Source organism: Empidonax traillii, unplaced genomic scaffold (assembly GCF_003031625.1).
Source record: "Empidonax traillii isolate 1590-97213 ecotype Southwest subspecies unplaced genomic scaffold, ASM303162v1 scaffold312:size2399984, whole genome shotgun sequence".
Lineage (NCBI taxonomy): Eukaryota > Metazoa > Chordata > Aves > Passeriformes > Tyrannidae > Empidonax > Empidonax traillii.
The window spans coordinates 979,007-996,532 of record NW_020955505.1 but is presented as its reverse complement, the minus strand read 5'-3'; the positions used below and the strand labels follow the sequence as shown (position 1 = coordinate 996,532).

The following is a 17,526-nucleotide window of genomic DNA, read 5'->3' as shown; positions in this document are numbered from 1 at the left end:
TATTCCACAATGAAACAACTACCTGGATGGGTGAGGGGAGAGCAGTGGATATTGTCTGCCTGGTTTTAGCAGTATCTGAATCAAGAATCTGTTGTCTCTCACAATATCCTCACTGGCAAACTCAGGAAGTGTGGGTTGGATGAGTGGACAGTGAGGTGGATTGAGAACTGGCTGAACGGCAGATTCCAGAGGGTTGTAACTGGGGCAAGGGTCCAGTAGGAGGCCTGTCACGAGTGGTGTCCCCCAAGGTTCAATACTGGGCCCAGTATTCTTTAATTTATTCATCAGTGACTTGGATGAAGGGGTTGATGCCTCCTCAGCAAGTTCACTGATGACACAAAGCTGGGAGGAGTGGCTGACACCCCACAGAGCTGTGCAGCCTTTCAGAAGGACCTCGACAGGCTGGAGGGATGGGCAGAGAAGAACTGGCTGAAATTCAGTAAAGGCAAGTGCAGAGTCCTGCACCTGGGGAAGAGTAACCCCATGCACCAGGACAGGCTGGGGGCCAACCTGCTGGAAAGCAGCTCTGTGGAGAAGGACTTGAGGTCCTGGTGGACAACAAGCTGTCCACGAGCCAGCAGTGTGTCCTTGTGGCCAAGAAGGCCACTGGTATCCCAGGGTGCGTTAGGGAGGTGATCCTGCCCTTCTACCCAGCCCTGGTGAGGAACAGCTGGAGAGCTGTGTCCAGTTCTGGGTCCTCAGTACAAAAGAGACATGGGAGCTCCTGGAGTGGGTCCAGCAAAGGGCAACAAAAATGGAGCATCTCTCTTACAAGGACAGGCTGAGGGAGCTGGGCCTGTTCAGCCTTGGGGAAAGACGACAGAGGGGACCTCATCAATGTCTCGAAGTATCTGAAGGGAGAGTGCCAAGAGAATGGAGTCCGGCCCTTCTTGGTGGAACATCTTTACTGTGCGGGTGACCGTGCACTGGAACAGATTGCCCAGAGAGGTTGTGGAGTCTCCCTCACTGGAAATATTCAAGTACGATCTGGACACAATCCTGTGCAATGTGCTCGAGGATGACCCTGCTTTAGCAGGGAGGTTGGAGCAGATGACCCACGGTGGTGCCTTCCAGCCTGACCCATTCTGTGATTCTGTGATTTTTTATTAGTATTTATTAGATAACTCTGAACTAAATTAAGTTGTGGCTCAAGAGCAATCTTCATTTTGATATGTTCTGATGAATGTTCTTCCTGAGCTCAACCAACTGTCATTGGAAGAGTATGATTAGCAAGGTAACTGCAGGAAAAGAATATATAATTATATCAGTATTCACAGTTAACACCACTACTTGCATTATTATAACTGAATTTAATTTTTAGTAAACAAGTCTTTTGATAATCTTTTATTTGCAAGTTTGGCAACTTGCAGACAAGGATTTCATACTCCAAAGTAATTTAATCAAATTTTTGTCTAAAAGAAATGAGCTTCCACTTAAGTTTTTGTATAAATATTTATTAAATTCTTTGTCTTTTTAAGAGAATGTTGTCTTACACCTCTAAATGGTGCTGGCATTATACAGACATAAAATATGGAATAGGATATGAAGCAGCATCTTAAAAATCAAAGTATGGCCTTCACTGATGGTGCTTTGGTACATGAAATTTTTTCATGGCTAAACATTCAGGAACTAAGGTACAGGAAAACTATTTTTATTTACAAGTGTCTTTGAAAAGGAAGAAGGTCTGTAGATAAAATAAACTGACTAGCTATAAAAAAGGTCTTCAAGGGATTCCAAGGAGACATTTTACTCTGCAATGTCACTATATGTGGGCTTGTGTGATGGTGTCCCACTCGGAGCTATCAAAGACTGTATAAAAATCACCTATTAGTAATGGAATTTTATGCTATCTTCTTTAGCAGTAATAAGTAGTATCTGCAGTGCTTGTAGGGCACATAGAGCTCCTAAAAATGAGGTTCTCATTTGATTTTTAAAATACTTGGGATAGCTCAAATCATCAGTGAGAAAAATCTGTTCCATTTACACCTATATAAGCAAATTTTTTGCAGTATTCTGACTGCTCTGTACTACCCATTTCGCACAAGTGAAGCAACATAAATCCATACGGAGAGAACATTTTGGGGATAAGGATGAACATACACAGCTAGAGCAAATTCAACATTGGAAACATCAATGGAATGAACTCCTGTGCTGTGTACCGCTTCTATTAAAGGTCTGACTTCAGAATATGGCATATGAATAGGAAATCCAGAGACCTGGGAGAAAGACAAATGGAAAAAACATGTAAGAAGAATAGGTAATACATAGTTTTAAAACCCTGTTTTACTGAGCATGGAAATTTATCTTTTCTATTGCTAATGCAATTTAAAAAGCCTACTTTTTTGTATTTTAATTCCACTTCCCTCTTTCACATAAGACAGATTAAAGAGAAGTGTCAGAAGCTAGCCTGGAATAAGTTTGAAGTGAAGATGTTTAGAATCCATTAGAATAAGGTTACATTAATGAACACATACAGCAGAACTTCACTGGTTTTTGCCTCTTGGCTGGTTTTAAATCACTGTGTTCTGGCTGAGGATTTGAGAGGGCCAGTGTCTCCTGTCCAACAGGAACTGAAATCTCAACTCATTTTGGAACCGGCCCTAGCTGTGTGCAGTGCTGTCACCACAGCTGTTTCACATGGAAAGCAGAAGGCCGTTCCAACAGCGTGGAGGAAGAACACACAGGTACACCAGTGGCTGCAGGGAACACTTTGGAACATTTTTTTTCCATCTTCAGAGAATGAAGAGCAGAAAACTGAAGAAAAGCATGTTAGTTATGTGGGCTCCTGCACCTGTAAGTAGTCAAGTGTGCAGCACAAGTCAGCACCAGAGCCAGGTTCTGACTGACCCAGCCAGCTCCTGAGCAGCTGGTGCTGGGAGACTGCACTCGTGTTTATGTAGCGGCAGCAGTGGCTGCTGTGGTGCAGCAATAAAACCAGAACAATGCAGCCGATTTACCTTTACATTCTTCATTTTATGTTCAGCAGAAAGTTTTTATCTTGAACATTACAGTGAAATAAAACAGATCGTCACTCCCTTCACTCTAAATATTGGTATAAAAGCTCCTGTGAATTTTGATAGTAGAAGAAATAAATAGCTTAGGACACTTCTATACCATAGAGTGGCAATTTAAATCCCAGGGATTTAAATTCTTGTACTATGCACAAGCCATTTATGTTCACAGCTGTACCCTGTAATCTCCCAGCTGTTTTTGCAGCTCTGCCTGATGATCATCTTCCACATCTTTGCCTTGGTTTTGTTCCAGCAGCGGCAAAAAGTTACGTAGGGTCGAGGTACAATATCTGTTCCAACGAGTTGGGCGTGTTGGTCTCCATTCCATAATCTTATCCTTTAATATTTTTTCAATCCTGCAATAAGATAGACTGATTATTACAATTCTAGTATTTATTGGACATCTGAGCTGATCTCCCTTGGCAGACAGTACAGGTTCTGGGGACATAAATGACCTTAGTTAAACTTAGTGCTGACTGGAAGTGCAGAAAAGCAACTCCAGCACAGCTGTGTGGTGCCTGCATGGTCAATGGAGGGCCAGGGGCTTTCAACCCCTTTTTAGTTCACACTCCTCTCATCCCTCCACAGCTTTTTGCTCATTGGGAAATTGTAGAGCAATGATTGATCAGGTTTTTTTTATCTGGCAATCCCTATTAAAAAGGGAGAGTTAAAAAAAAAACCCTGGAATGGTAGCTTCTGGGGTTTTTTGGGCTATTCTCAATTCCTAGCATTCAAAGCAGGTTTTTAGGACAGGGGTGTGAATATGCTTTAGTATCAGCACTGACAGCATTTGTTTTGGAGGCAGAATTACCTGCTCTGTAGTTCCACTGCGGCAGCCTTATCTGAATGCTGATAAACTAATTCTTCAGGCTAGCAATAAATAAAACAAACATTAAAATGTGCAATTTCTTCTAGCTGTACAACAATGTAACTTCAGGTATTTCTGTCTTGATGATGCCCACAGGAATTGACAGTTATGCTAAAATAATTATTCCTTAGTAGAGACATGATAAAACAAATTAACGAGATGTTTGTGTGTAATGCCGCCTTAGTCATAAAATGAAAGTTGACATTTTCTTTTTAATACCAGGCTACTACTTTAGATAGGTTTGTGTAAAAGATTTGTCCCATTTACTTCACTGTTATCCTGAGATCTTACATGGACGGTTAAAGGCCAAGAGCATTCATTCTGTATAAAACCAACTTTTTGCAGTATTCCTGCTTCCTTTCTTTTAAAGGCATGACCGGGAAATCTTTTTAAAAACCAGTGATATTACATAAATAAGCATACAAGTCCAAAGAATTTGGTCTGCTGCTTTATACCAAGTCTGTGATGTCTCAAACTGTCAAATCAAGTTAGCAGTAGATCCTTCAATACCTGAATGCTGCTGAGACCAGGGAATGGCAAACTTCTTGAAAAAAAAGACTTCCAGTGTTTCGGTTTGCTGATATCAAAATTTATCCTTACTGGGGAATCATATTCTTGAATATTGAACCAAATCTACAAGAAAGCAAATTTGTTATAACCTTCAGCATATAATCCCAGCTATGGAACACATTCCACTTACATAGCAATGAAATACCATATAACCTCCTGTAGCAATTTCTTCTGCTGTTCTGAGCTGCATTTCCACCCCTCTGGACTGCTGTAAAAGTCTTTTCTGAATTCTGATTAAATTCTTCCAGCAGCCCAGCCCAGTGCTGCTGTGGCTCTGATGCCTGGTAGCTGCTGCACCCCAGCACCATTGCTATTTTAGGCTTATCTTGCAGAAAACAAGCAGGTGTTGCAGACACACACAGCTCCTATGTGTATTTCGTCATCAAGTGGAACCCATGTCTTGCACTCCCCTTCTTTACAGACATTCTTTTTGGTCTGTGGGCCTAGTCTGGAGCACGCAATCATCGTAGGATTCTTGTTTAAACAATCTCTAAATAGCTACTGCTAAAGCTGCAAAATGTACCAGCACTTCATATGTAAATGCTAATCAATGATCAACCGTTTGTAGACGATGTTTCTGTGTAGAGTCTTCTGGGACACAACCCAGCTGGTTCTGCCCCACCTGGATATGAAGTGGTGTGGCTCTGCTGGTGGAACCTGCTCAGAGTCACATGTAGATTGGAGTTGGTTGCCCTGAAAGTTGTTGCACTCTGCAGTTCAAGGTTAGCTGATCAGGTTGTCAGTCTTTAGTTGCTTCTTCCAGCAATTAACAACTGAGCTACATTTTTCTTAACTGTAGGTTTAGTACTGCTTATAAAACCCCAACAACTTGACCACTCCTCAAAATGCTTTCAGTGAAAAATCTGACACTTAAAATAAAGGTACTTTAGAATATTAAATTTTCATCCAAAGTCATGATCTGTTTTTAGAATAAAACACCAGAAGATTAAAAACCAAAATAAAACTCATAATGCATGGCATTCCAAAGAAACTGAAGAGCAAACTTTGAAACTCAACTTCCAGTTTTCATTCAACTACGGTTCTCTTTTTAAGCTCACTCAGCTCCACCACAGTCTGTGGCCTTTTGTCCACCTGCCCTGAGCTGCACAGTTCTTGTGATCTCTCCTCTCTGCCCTCACAATCTCAGAGGGTTTCCAGCCACACAGTGAATAATATATTGTGAATGCACACTAGTATTACTTGTGTATTTGCAAATAAATGGGAGGACTTCATGTCAGGCAGAAAATCAGTGTAGTTTTTTTGCCTTGTGCACATTGGACCATTCAGGCTGTGCCCACTGTTAATGGGCAACTTAAGTAACTCCTTGTAATACAGTTACATTTCAACTGCAAACTATTACCTTTGAGAAATGACTACTCCCCACCTAAACCATGGTAATCTTAAGACATCCGAGTTGGGAAACATGTAAGTAAAACCCAACAACGAAAATTATATTAATGGATGTCTTGATCCACTTAAATTCTGATTAAAAAATACTTTTAATTTTAAAGTAGTTGAAAAACCTACTTAAGGTTGAATAAAATCACTAATAATATGGTAACTACAGTTTCAATGATGAACAAATCATGCATAAGGTAAAAAAAAAGTTATTAACAGTTACGTGTATAGAAATGTGACAAGACTGGGTACACTTACATTATCAGAGCTGATCAGACAGTACACATTTTGTAAGGGGCAGAAAGTATCATACTGCCCATAAAAACATCCAGTACTGGGATTCCAAATCACATACTGACTTTGTTCCAATGTTAATACATATGCAGTTGGTCCCTAGGAAAGGAAAAAAAAAATATTATGAGAAAGATGTTTGAAAACCAGCTACAAAGACAATATGCTTTGTATTCTTCAGAATACTGTATTTTTACTATTAAGGTTAAGATTGCTTTTTGGGGCAAACTGCTTGGAAGTATTTACATGTTCATTACAGTTCAACACTTACATAATAATGTGCTCTTTGTTACATGGCAGAGAAATATCAGACATACACAGCCCACAAGTTAAGGTCAAATCAAGGGTTACAGGTGCTTGGTACTGTATTATGAGGACAACAGCTATGGGGGTTCAGGAAAAAAACCAAGATGATATTTATACTAAGATATACTTTCAATTTTTTATTTTCTTCTCTGAAAATAATCAGTTCCTAGCAGCAATATTTAGATAATATTCTGAACAAACATCCCAGCAAGAAACAACTATCTGTTGGTGGGAACCAAAGACTTCACAGAATAAAAGTTAATACACAGGCCGAACAAAAAAAATCCTCTTACCTCAGGAATGGCATTTCCAATGATAAGCCAGGCCTTTTTCCCCATACCAAGAAAATAATTACACAAGAGCACAGCGTGTTCTTCCTCATCTCCCGCCAGAAGATAAAGAAATTGCTAATTGAGGTATTAAAAAAAAAAAGTCTTTGTAGGCAGTTATCAACTTACATTTGATAATTTTTTTTAATACTTCTGAAGCAAGCAGTCCTCTCAGATCTTTGCAACTGTTCTTTGCATTGGTCACTGCTTCAACACACAGGATAAAGAGTGAATGATGTGAAAATCCCTGAGATCTGAGATTTTATCACAAGAACCAGGGTCTTTGTATTTTTTAGAATGACAGTTTTTCAAAGTAGTTCTGAGATGATGATAACTTCATCTGTGATCAACAGTGTCTGCTGTTATTTTATAAGTGAAAGGATTTATGTGACAGAGAGGGCTAAATAATCCCATTACTGCTGGCACTACATGCAATGTTTTTGCTACAGTTGCTTTGAATGACAATGATCCATTTTAACTCTAGTTGTAAAGTCTTCATCAGTTATCATCCTTTCACTTGTGCATGACTAGCCATTATGGTTTATAAGAGAAAAAACAGGAGATGTTTTAAAGCCCCAAGTATTCTCAGCTAATTGCAACCTATCAAATAAAAAATTTTTGGCTCACATCAGAATGAACAACTTTTCTCAAGCTTTGGCCCTTGTTCTTTGAAATAAAAGGCTCAAAGAAAAATAGTCCTTGCAATAACAGAATCACAGAATAATTTGGGTCTGAAGGGACCTTGGGAGCTCATCTAGTACAACCTCCCCCTGAAAACAGGGGCTGCTAGGATGTTACATTACATTCAAGAGGATAAAGAACTTCTGTTTAATGCATTGCTTACGTCTGATGTACTCCATAAATCACAAATTCCAGCAAATGACACAGTGTCCGGCAAAAAAGGAATCAAAGCAACATATCGAGCCACCAATTCCTGCAAGAAAACAAAAGAGAGCAAGTCACCCCTTCAATTCACAACACTATTGTATTATTTTAGCAGAAGTGAAGAATATTGCTATTTCCACAGGTATCAATGACAAAACATAGTAAGGTCATTACAGTAGCAGCTAGCTCATTTCAGAACTTGTATCAAAGACTGATATGATTTATTCCCATTGAGGTTTGTCATAATTGTTTATCTTTTGAAAGATAATACTCATTATTTTTACCTATTTTTTCCATCAAGAAGACAAATGTTATTTTACAACATTATTATAGTTAGACTTACTGTGTATAACACATAGTCTTTACTGTTTTATTTTGCATGTTCAGTTTTTCCTTTACAATAGGCGTAGCTGTACAGAAGGCACACAGAGCTGGGATGTTCTTATGTGCAAGAGCACAGGCTAACACGTATCTTGAAACCTGTATCCCAGAGACTTTACTACCTTTTTTAAGTACTTACTGCTGCTGTGTGAGATCTATTTGGGACAGCATCAAGAAGCTCCTGTGGTGGATTCAGAGGTTTGATATATCTGGTGATAAAAACTGTTTTCCCATCAAGGTCAATTACAGTTGTTAGGCACTGGCGGCTTGGAAACTTTGATGTACATTCAGCTTCATATTTTTCTGCTGCCTGGAGCAGTTTCTCATCTTCTTGGGTATCAAACTTCAAAAGACAGTAGAATTTATACAAAACCAGTTTTATTTACAGTTTGGACTTTAGTCTTTACTTTATTCGGCCTTAATTCACCATCTACAGGAGCATAAAAGGAATGTTAAATTCTTTTCTAATAGCATTTTGAACTTGCCTTGTAGAATTGAGTTTTGCTTACAGACATATAGCAAAGGTCTAGACAATGGAAAATCAGACAATTTGCATCTTTTGCATTTAATGAATGCCCATAATGACCTATAGCTATAATACCTCCTGGTACCTGTAATAAGCTGGCTTTATTAAAGCAGTGAAAAATGTAGCAGAAGTTATGGCCAAGTAAAACTGGGCATGAATATGTAACACATATTAATTCAAAGATAAACAATTGGGTACTAATTCTATATGCTATTCCCATAGCACTCTATTAAAACCACAACTGAGGTTATGACAACCCTATGCAATGCCAAAATATTTGCAGAGAAGGTTCCAGTGATTTTTAGATGAATCCTTATAATTCCGACTTGTCTCAAATGTTAACATTTTTAGATGAGATTTTTCACAAGCAAATGTAGGACTCAAAAGCATATATTAATTATTTAACAATGACAATTATTTCCTTGTGTGTTACCTGAGATGTCATCTTTTAAAGGTATTAGGATCAGTCAAAATAGTATTTTTCATCTACTTAGACCTCCTTGTATACTTCTAACGGTGCTGAGAACTAAAGCTCATCCTTCCTAATATTTCTGTTCAAAATAAGCCACTTTTTGTCATTTCTTACCCTTCTTCTCAAGCTAACCTGAGGTAGAACAGCTGGGCACTGCCCTGCAGCTGGACCTCCAGATCAGCAGAGAAGGCACACAGTGGTGATTCTTCTCAACCATAATTAACAGCAGAAAAGTACAGCCTCTGGCACTTTGTAAACTTAAATGTAGCAATTCACTGCAAATATTACTGGCAAATAAATAATTACTATGTCACAGTCAAGTAACACAAAGTGCAGAAAGACTGCTGAAAGACTTGGCACAAAACCAAGCTAAATCTTAAACAGGGAACAACAGGAGTATCTCAACAGATTTATTAATATTGTACCTTCTTAAGCATTTCATTCATCTATATAGAGGTTCAGGAAGCAGAGCAGGAAAGAGATAAAAAAATAATTAAAGAAACAAAAAAGGTATCATAAAATTAAACTAAAATTATGCTTAGCATCCTAAAACAGTACACAAGCATTTCAAATTTAACTACAGGTCAGGAATAGAAAGAAAGAATGGCAAATTAACTAGTTTGTCTTTGCCATCAAAAACTGAGTATCAGATTGCTTCTGTGCAAGAAGTTCTGAACATTTGCTCTTTATTTAAAGACATTGAGATTCACAAGATACAGTGCATAATATTTTACAATAATCTCACCCCTTATTTGAATTTCTATGATTTTTATTTTGAAACAGTACTGGAGGCAGGTCTTTCTAGAAACAGAGATATGTTACCTTACAAATTCAGCACATTTTTTTTCCCAGCAACTAATTACTATATGTGAAGATTAGGATTATGAAACTCTTCATTAAGTCGTTATCTATTAAAGGTACTTCAAAGCTGTTAGGTTTATATTTATGGTGTTGAGTCCTAGTAATAATCTTATCATTAAAGCTAATTAACTTTCAAAGGCACCTATGAATGTACTTCCTTAATATTCTGGATATTCTGGACCGGATAGTTTCTAAGGCTATAATTTTAACAGGAAAAAGGGGTTTTAGAATGCATCATACAATTTTATACTTATTCTGAAAAAGAAATTATGATAGGCATTTCTCTCTAGTTACTCTTGTGTTTCTAATAAATGACCAGTGTAGCACTGAATTGGAAACAAATGAACTGCTGCTGTTTGTGCATGGAAAACACACATCCTTGATGTATGGATCTCAAAATCATTGCCTACTGTTACATAAACTAGCAAGCACTGTATGCATTTTAACTACACATTATTGTTGTTAGTGTAAGGCACTTCTGGTTCAGTCAAATAACTGAAAAAAAAAATAACAGTTGCTGTTTAGAAATTATTATCTTCAAGATCTGGAGGCATGCATGAAGCCATAAATAATAAATGCTATATTTGAACAGAAGCAAGAAAATACTCTTTGCACCTGCCACCTCCTTTTTGTCCACTGTTCACAAACACTCACATGAATACTTTATTATTTACAAAAATACAGCAAAAAACTATATGCTCACAGATAATGAATGCAAATTTACTTTCTATTAACAGTGGAACCAGATACTTGCTCAAAGTGACCTCTCATGTATTAAATGTACATCTCACCTATTGGTGCATCCAATTAAATTGAACTGGGCTAAAAATTTTAAAATAAAACAGTCTGAATTTGTATCAGTGCACTCCTGTACTGGCATTCGTGTCCTCTGGTACACTAAGCATTCCTATTTATATGCATCTCAGAGAAGAACTGCACCACTGGAAACAAAAAGCAAGAGTGTGATGAATTACTGATTAGTTACCTTCTCTCTGACAGACTCTCCAGGAATGAGCTGTGGTTCAATGGTAATAAACAGCGTTATATATGAGCCCTCACTCAGATTTCGCACGGAGTCATAACCCCTCTCCATTCCCACGTTCTTTTCTTTGCTGTACCCGAGGAGGACTGGTGGAATATTGACCTTAAATGTACCATCAATCTACAGCAATACAGAGAAATACTTCCCATTAGAAGCAAGAAAGCAAAAGTTCATTCATTTCTACTTGTGTTCAAATATTTTATTCTTTTGATTATTACTCTGAATTACAAAACAATAAAATAAGAGAATATGATATTTATGTTGATTAACTGTGGGGAAAATATGAAATATCTCATTAATGTATTAATTACAACTGGATTTCAGCCTCTCCTGCATATTATGAACACTAATGTTTAGTGAAATGGAAATCATACACACTAGCTCATAGAGTACCAGCATTTCACTATTTTTCTTTCTAACAGCAAACACTACATGGTTCTGTTTACCCCAAAAAAAGACAAAATGGCAAAATACAGGTTGCAGGACTGGGCTTCTGCAGGCAGCATCACACCAACAGGCCTTTGCCTATATGTGATGTAGGAATGGTGCTCCAGCATCTCACAGATGGACCCCTTTTATGCAGAAGATGCTGATGCTTCTTGGGTGCAACTGGAACTGGGCCCATGCAGTCAGCTTCCTCATGGAAGTGCTCTATAGGTTCCCCAGTCCCCTGCACTTCCTCGGCCACCACAAACAGAGAATAAGGTCTTTCTGAAAGGCTGTGTGAGACAAGAGATGGCAGGCCCCACACTGGCTTGGGCAGGTTTCCACAGTGGAAGTACGCAGATTTAAGAGAAAAGATGTGTACAGAATTCAGGTAACTGCTACTGGAAAGGATATCTTCAGTGTATGTGGAAAAGGAACAGATGACTCACTGGGATGGCTCATCAAACATTTAAGAACAAAATTAAGTTTTGATAGGAGAAAACTCTAAATAAATCACTCAGAATTTCTGCTGTGGTATATTAGAACAGGATGATGAAATGCTTCATTTGCTACTGAAATTTAATTGCTGATGCACCTTGATATAACCCCTGGGCTTATTATGCTTTTTCAAATTCTGTAAGAAATCCTGTTCAAAGGAAAAGAATCTCTACTGCTGGGAAGAGCTATACAGGCACTCACACTATGCCTAGGGAATCAAAAGCTGCAACATCTCACAGAGAGACAGGAGTGCATCTGACAGGAATTTTGGAGCCACTCTGGTTCTACAACAGAAAGATCAACAAGAAGTATGAAGAACAGAGGCTGACATCAGTATGGGAAATCCTCAAAGATGGATTATTGGCTACGCCCTTCAATAGTATTGGTAAGCACCCTGTTAAAATGTCTAAGTCTGCCTGTTAAGTCTCTCAGGACTGTGAGCAGACACACGTCTCAGGTGATTAACTTCCGAAGTTGAAGAGAGCATATTATTAAATGATCTAGCAGAAGCAAGCGGACTAACCCTGGTTAGACATACACTGTCCAAAATTTGTCAGCAATGAAAAGAATCCCATGCTTTCTGGACTCCCATGACAATTACATTCTGTTATGCCTTGCAAACAATCCAAGGAAACCACTTTGATCTCCAAGCCCTGCACTTCAGTGAGACTCCCATAGACTTACCCTCCACACAAAGAATCCAGAAGGCTCACAGTATGCCTCAAAGCCCTCAAGCTTCTGAGAAGAGCCCCATATACCCACAGAGGAGCAGATTAACAAGTCATTAGGAATGCAACTGATGTCTCAGTTTCTTACTTCATGAAGATTCTGACTTCTGTGATATGAGGACTTGATCTACACACAAAAGGAACTGCCCTATAAACAAATCCTACAGTAAGATTACAATATGACAGGACTATCAATGGAAAGAATTACTTTCCTTAAAATAAGTCTAGGATGGGTAGCTGGACAAAAAATGTCTTTCCTGCATGAACAACTGCATGTTTTACTCTTACTCCCATGACTAATTGTTGATATTTCATGAGAAAACTTCTCTTGAAAAGGTCTAAAAATGAAGTAAAGAAGGGGTTGGGAGAGGCAAAGATGAAAATCTGGTGATTCATAGAATGTGAAAAAAAAGTTTGTTCAAGTTTCCTGTCACCTGTCTAGGTGATATTTCTATTCCTAGTTTATCTATCTAAGCTGTGCAACACCAGAGATCTCAAAAGCCACTGAGAAAACCATCTAAAAAGTCTGCACTTTTAACCTCATTACTGAAGGATGCCAGGCTGCATTGTCACTGTACAGTATGTTTTGTTTATCTCTTCTCCCTTCAAAAACAATGAACTTACTGATAAATACTCACCAAATTTGTCAAAAACCCCAGTGGTTTCAAACAATTTTCATAAATTTTTTTCATTTTCAAACAATTCCATAAAAATTAACAAGTACAGAGAACATCATTAAATCAGAAATCCATTCTCAGCCCCTTTCCATTGTCCAGTTCTGTACTTTAAGAGATTTACTCCAAGTAAAAACACTTACCCTCGCTTGAAAATATATGGTAGTAAATGGAATCTTAACACATCCCAGCCAGTGTCTCTCAATACGAGTGTGGATTCCACTACCTCTTTCACGATCATCCTGTTAAAAAGTTGCCCAACATAACACTTTGTAAGATAGATAGCTTCATTTCCTTTAATCAACAATTTAATCAAGGCATTACTAAAAATGCTGTATTAATATTATTTACTCTAAGTATCGATGCCATTACTGGTACAGCAGTGATTGTTCTGCATGCCTTTCAAGCGTGCCAGGTCTGAAAACATATAGGAACATCACAGTCCATGATACAATGTGCTTCCACTTCAGGGTTCAAGTCATACATAACCTCTGATGGAGGACTCAAAACTCTGAAAAGGAGTCCACAAGAGTCTTCTCAGACAAAATAAAGAAACTCTGGTCCTCCAATGATATATTTTATTAGTATTGAGAAAAGTTTTTTGAAGGTAAAACCATTCAAAAACCCAACTAAACCCTGTGGAATGGAAACATTGTTTTCATGTGTACTGCCTATCAGAGAGTTCCAAATCTTGCATGATCAGCCTAGAAGTTATTTTTAAAAGGCTAGAGAAACATACAAGCTTCAAGAGTGTACTTTTTTCCCTTCTGCTTCATCAAATATCATTTCATTTTTGAGGACAGAAATCTGTTGAAATTTGTGCATTATTTATTTTTGGGTTATATTTTCAAGAATGTTGAGTGCTGCTATTTTTGTGTATGCTGAATTAACTAGGAAAGCTTTCACTGGTTTCAACAAGGGAAGGAGTTATGTCAACACTGAGAGCTTACAAAAATTTCTTGTTCCTAGTACTTGCAATTTTTATCTCATCCAAACAAATTAATGCCTACAACCTCAAGATGGTTGGTTAGTTTTATTGGGTTTTTTTGGGTTTTGTTTTTTTTTTTCATTTTACCAAATACCTTGTAAAACAGGTTAAGACAGAGCATAAAAAGATAGTTGATTAAAAATACAGGAGCTGGGATCATTCATCTGGAATTTAGTAAAAAATTCTGATTAAGGTTAAGAATAGAATTCAGATTACAAGTCATGTTACTTCTCAATTTTAGTATCTCAATTTCATTAAATAAGAGTAAAATATATTACATACAAGTGTTCAACTCCAGCAGTAGTTCATATAGTACAAGCTTAATTTGTACAAAGGTTAACACTGTAAAGATTACTCCCTCTAACAACCTTGCAATATTGACTAGATATAAAACCATAATGAATAACAAAATAGGGAAAGTTATTAGATGGAAAAGTCTTGTTCTGTCAACTTCAAAAAGCTCACAATATTCTGTAATGTATGCTGTCCCTCAGTTATGAACTCACCTCTACAGCATCATGAAGTACTTCATCAAAAACATTAATAAAGACTTCATCTTTCACTGACTGCAAACTGTGGGTGCTGTAGTCACCATTAGGAGCTCTGAAAAGGTTAAATAAACCAAAAAAGTTATTTGAGCAGTACAGAAAAATGTGAATAAATTTGCATTCTCAAATGCAATTATTATTATTATTCAGAAATAATTTGGTTTCATTTTGCAATACCTAAATGGAAGCTCAAGTTCCTCATTCCAGTTGGGGTTTGGACCTTCTGCTGTTGTTGTCCGGCAAACTGTTCGCTGAAAAGAAACTTCTACAAAAGGACGGACCAAAACCTACAGAGACCAAAACAAAGGGAACAGACCTCAGTAGAAATCCATCAGAACACATTCAGTTACACATTTCATGCGTTTAGAAAAATAAACATATATTTGGTGGAGATCAGGCTGGTTCAGCCCAGATATAACTTTATTACACCTTAAATTTTGCACTTTCCTGGCTTCTGAGCATTTATAGACCTTTTAAAAATATTTTATATGCTAACATTTCCAAGTTTATGTGGATTCAGAATATCTGACATTTCTATATTTACTGGCAAAAGCATATTTTCTCCTGAGAGTAGAAAAGCTACAGGCTATCTAATCAAGGAAGGTAACTGAAACAGAACATGTGATCCAGACACCAGAGGAAAAAAGTGCACTTCTATCCTCTTATCTGTAATCCAAGAAGCCTATTGCTACAATCCCAGTTGTCCCTGAAATCGGCTCCTATGACAAACAAGCAACTTCTACTAGACAAAACAAACCCCTAATGTGATAAAAATACCTTCATTAACATTCAGCTGCATATGGCAGAACCTTATCTGCATTAGAAGGAAAACCATAAGAAAAACAGGAAGAAAACTTGAAGGTCTTCCATGTTCATTCAGAAGAATGCTTCATTTAGTTCTAAATAGCAAGAAAATGTAATTTCAGTGTCAGCCATGAGAATGGATGTGCTGATTTAGACTAAGAGTGTAACAGGCCCAAAATGCAGGCTATGAAAATGGCCAGCAGCCAACACAAACAGAAGAGCAAGAACTGAGCAGGCACATATGATATTTTTTCCTATTACTCTACCAGGCTTCAAACATTTTCAGATGAAAGACTTCCATAAGTCTGTATTGATTTTTCTATTTAGCAGCTCACAATGAATCACTCTTCCAAATACTTGTCCAATATCCACTTCAACACAAACCTCTTTTGTTCACAATAAACATAAGCAACTTCTCTGGGCACCAACCAACTGCTGCATGAAGAATCACAACCTTTTGTTTGTTTTGAACCTAACTCCTACCAGCTTAATTTGACAATCCCTCATGTCTATACTTACAAAGTCAGGAAATAATCAACCCCTATCCATGATTTTGTGCCTTTCTACTATATTCCTCCTCCTCTACTTGGTGTTCTGGCCGAAAACCCCATCATTTTTCACTGAACAGTCACCATTCTGCATTTCTGACATCCTCATCACTTTTCTCTGAACCTTTTGTGGCTTTACTCTCTTTTTGGAGATCAAGGAGTGGGCAAGTCAACCTCACCAATAAGATATCTTCTTGATGGTGAGTGTTACTGTCTGTGGAACAGAGGAATGCTCATAACCTCGCAGAAGATGTTAGTTTTGCAATATACCTGGTTGAAAGCCCATTCTGGGCTATTAGCTGGGCTCTGAGCTGATGGAGAGGCTGCAAACATCTCATTAAAGGACCTTGAAGATTTTGATGGTTGAAGTTTGCTACAGGAGGAAGCAGACAACAGCAAGCAGGAAAGACAGAATTCATTACAAAATATGAATTGCTCACATTCTGTATTAGCCAAACAGAATTCTGGAAATACTCCCGATATTTTACCTTGAGAAGATATTAATTTGATCAAATAACACAAAAAGAATGCCAGAAAGGGGTACTGAGTGTATAGTTCTAGCAAGCAAGAGAGGGCTTTCTGCCTAAAGGCACTCTTTTCTGAAGAACTCACCAACCCCAGACTTTTTTCTGCCTCTCTTGTACAATCTCCTTGAGCTACAAGTTTTTAAGCTCAAGTAGTTGAATCCCCACAGAATTCATAAAGAGTGTAGACTTAATGGTCTTTAGGCAAGGCCTTTATGGCAAAATTGAATCCATATGAATATTACAGATTTGGCAACCCATGAGTAAGTAAAAGAAAATAAATATTAAAATGTTTACTTTTGTAGAGTTTCCATATAACCTTTTTTTTGTAATAGCACCACATTAAGAGATTATAAAAGAATAACTATTCATGTGATAAGCAGCTCAAAATAACAGACAATAGAATGCAAAAAGACTGGGAGGGGTTTTGATTATTTTTGTAAAACTAGTAATGAATTGAAACTTTCATCTTCTTTTTCCTGTCCACATGTTTCTAATATGAATTGCTTTTCTCAGTGTCAACCTATTTACAGAAATCCAACAGAACCTCTATTACAGTAAGAGATAAAACAACAGAGGACACTAAATTCTGTAATTGGCCACCTTGAAAATACCTCAGAGTTAAATGCAAGGTGTATTCATTTTAGGGGAGAGAGAGAAAGAACACTGCACTAACACATTGCTTCTGGAACTGAACCAGACTGTTCAGAGCTCCAGTGCCTCTACACGACACAGCATCACGCAGTGCAGGCATTGCCTTAATGTGCCTGAAGGTAAAGGTCACCTTTAAAATTAGTCAGAACCACATTACGCTCAGTCTATTAACTTAAACAAACAGTTCATCAAAG

At 37.7% G+C, this 17,526-nt stretch overlaps 1 protein-coding gene across 4 annotated transcripts in view; it reads right to left on the bottom strand.

Annotated features, from left to right (window-relative positions):
* Positions 1–1,283: 1,283 nt before the first annotated feature.
* The window catches only part of CC2D2A (coiled-coil and C2 domain containing 2A), a 54,816-nt gene continuing 38,573 nt past the window's right edge, over positions 1,284–17,526 (bottom strand). For 2 of the 4 annotated variants that reach the window (XM_027891225.1, XM_027891226.1), the window contains exons 22-35: positions 16,425–16,527; positions 14,980–15,089; positions 14,761–14,857; positions 13,410–13,508; positions 10,884–11,060; positions 9,463–9,483; positions 8,179–8,382; positions 7,618–7,707; positions 6,738–6,851; positions 6,106–6,240; positions 4,390–4,512; positions 3,823–3,881; positions 3,190–3,367; positions 1,284–2,216 (exon numbers count right to left, since the gene is read on the bottom strand). In XM_027891225.1, coding sequence (XP_027747026.1) covers positions 2,028–2,216; positions 3,190–3,367; positions 3,823–3,881; positions 4,390–4,512; positions 6,106–6,240; positions 6,738–6,851; positions 7,618–7,707; positions 8,179–8,382; positions 9,463–9,483; positions 10,884–11,060; positions 13,410–13,508; positions 14,761–14,857; positions 14,980–15,089; positions 16,425–16,527 — 1,699 coding nt within the window. In that variant the 3' untranslated portion in view covers positions 1,284–2,027. The other 2 variants (XM_027891227.1, XM_027891228.1) reach the window with 2 other exon arrangements.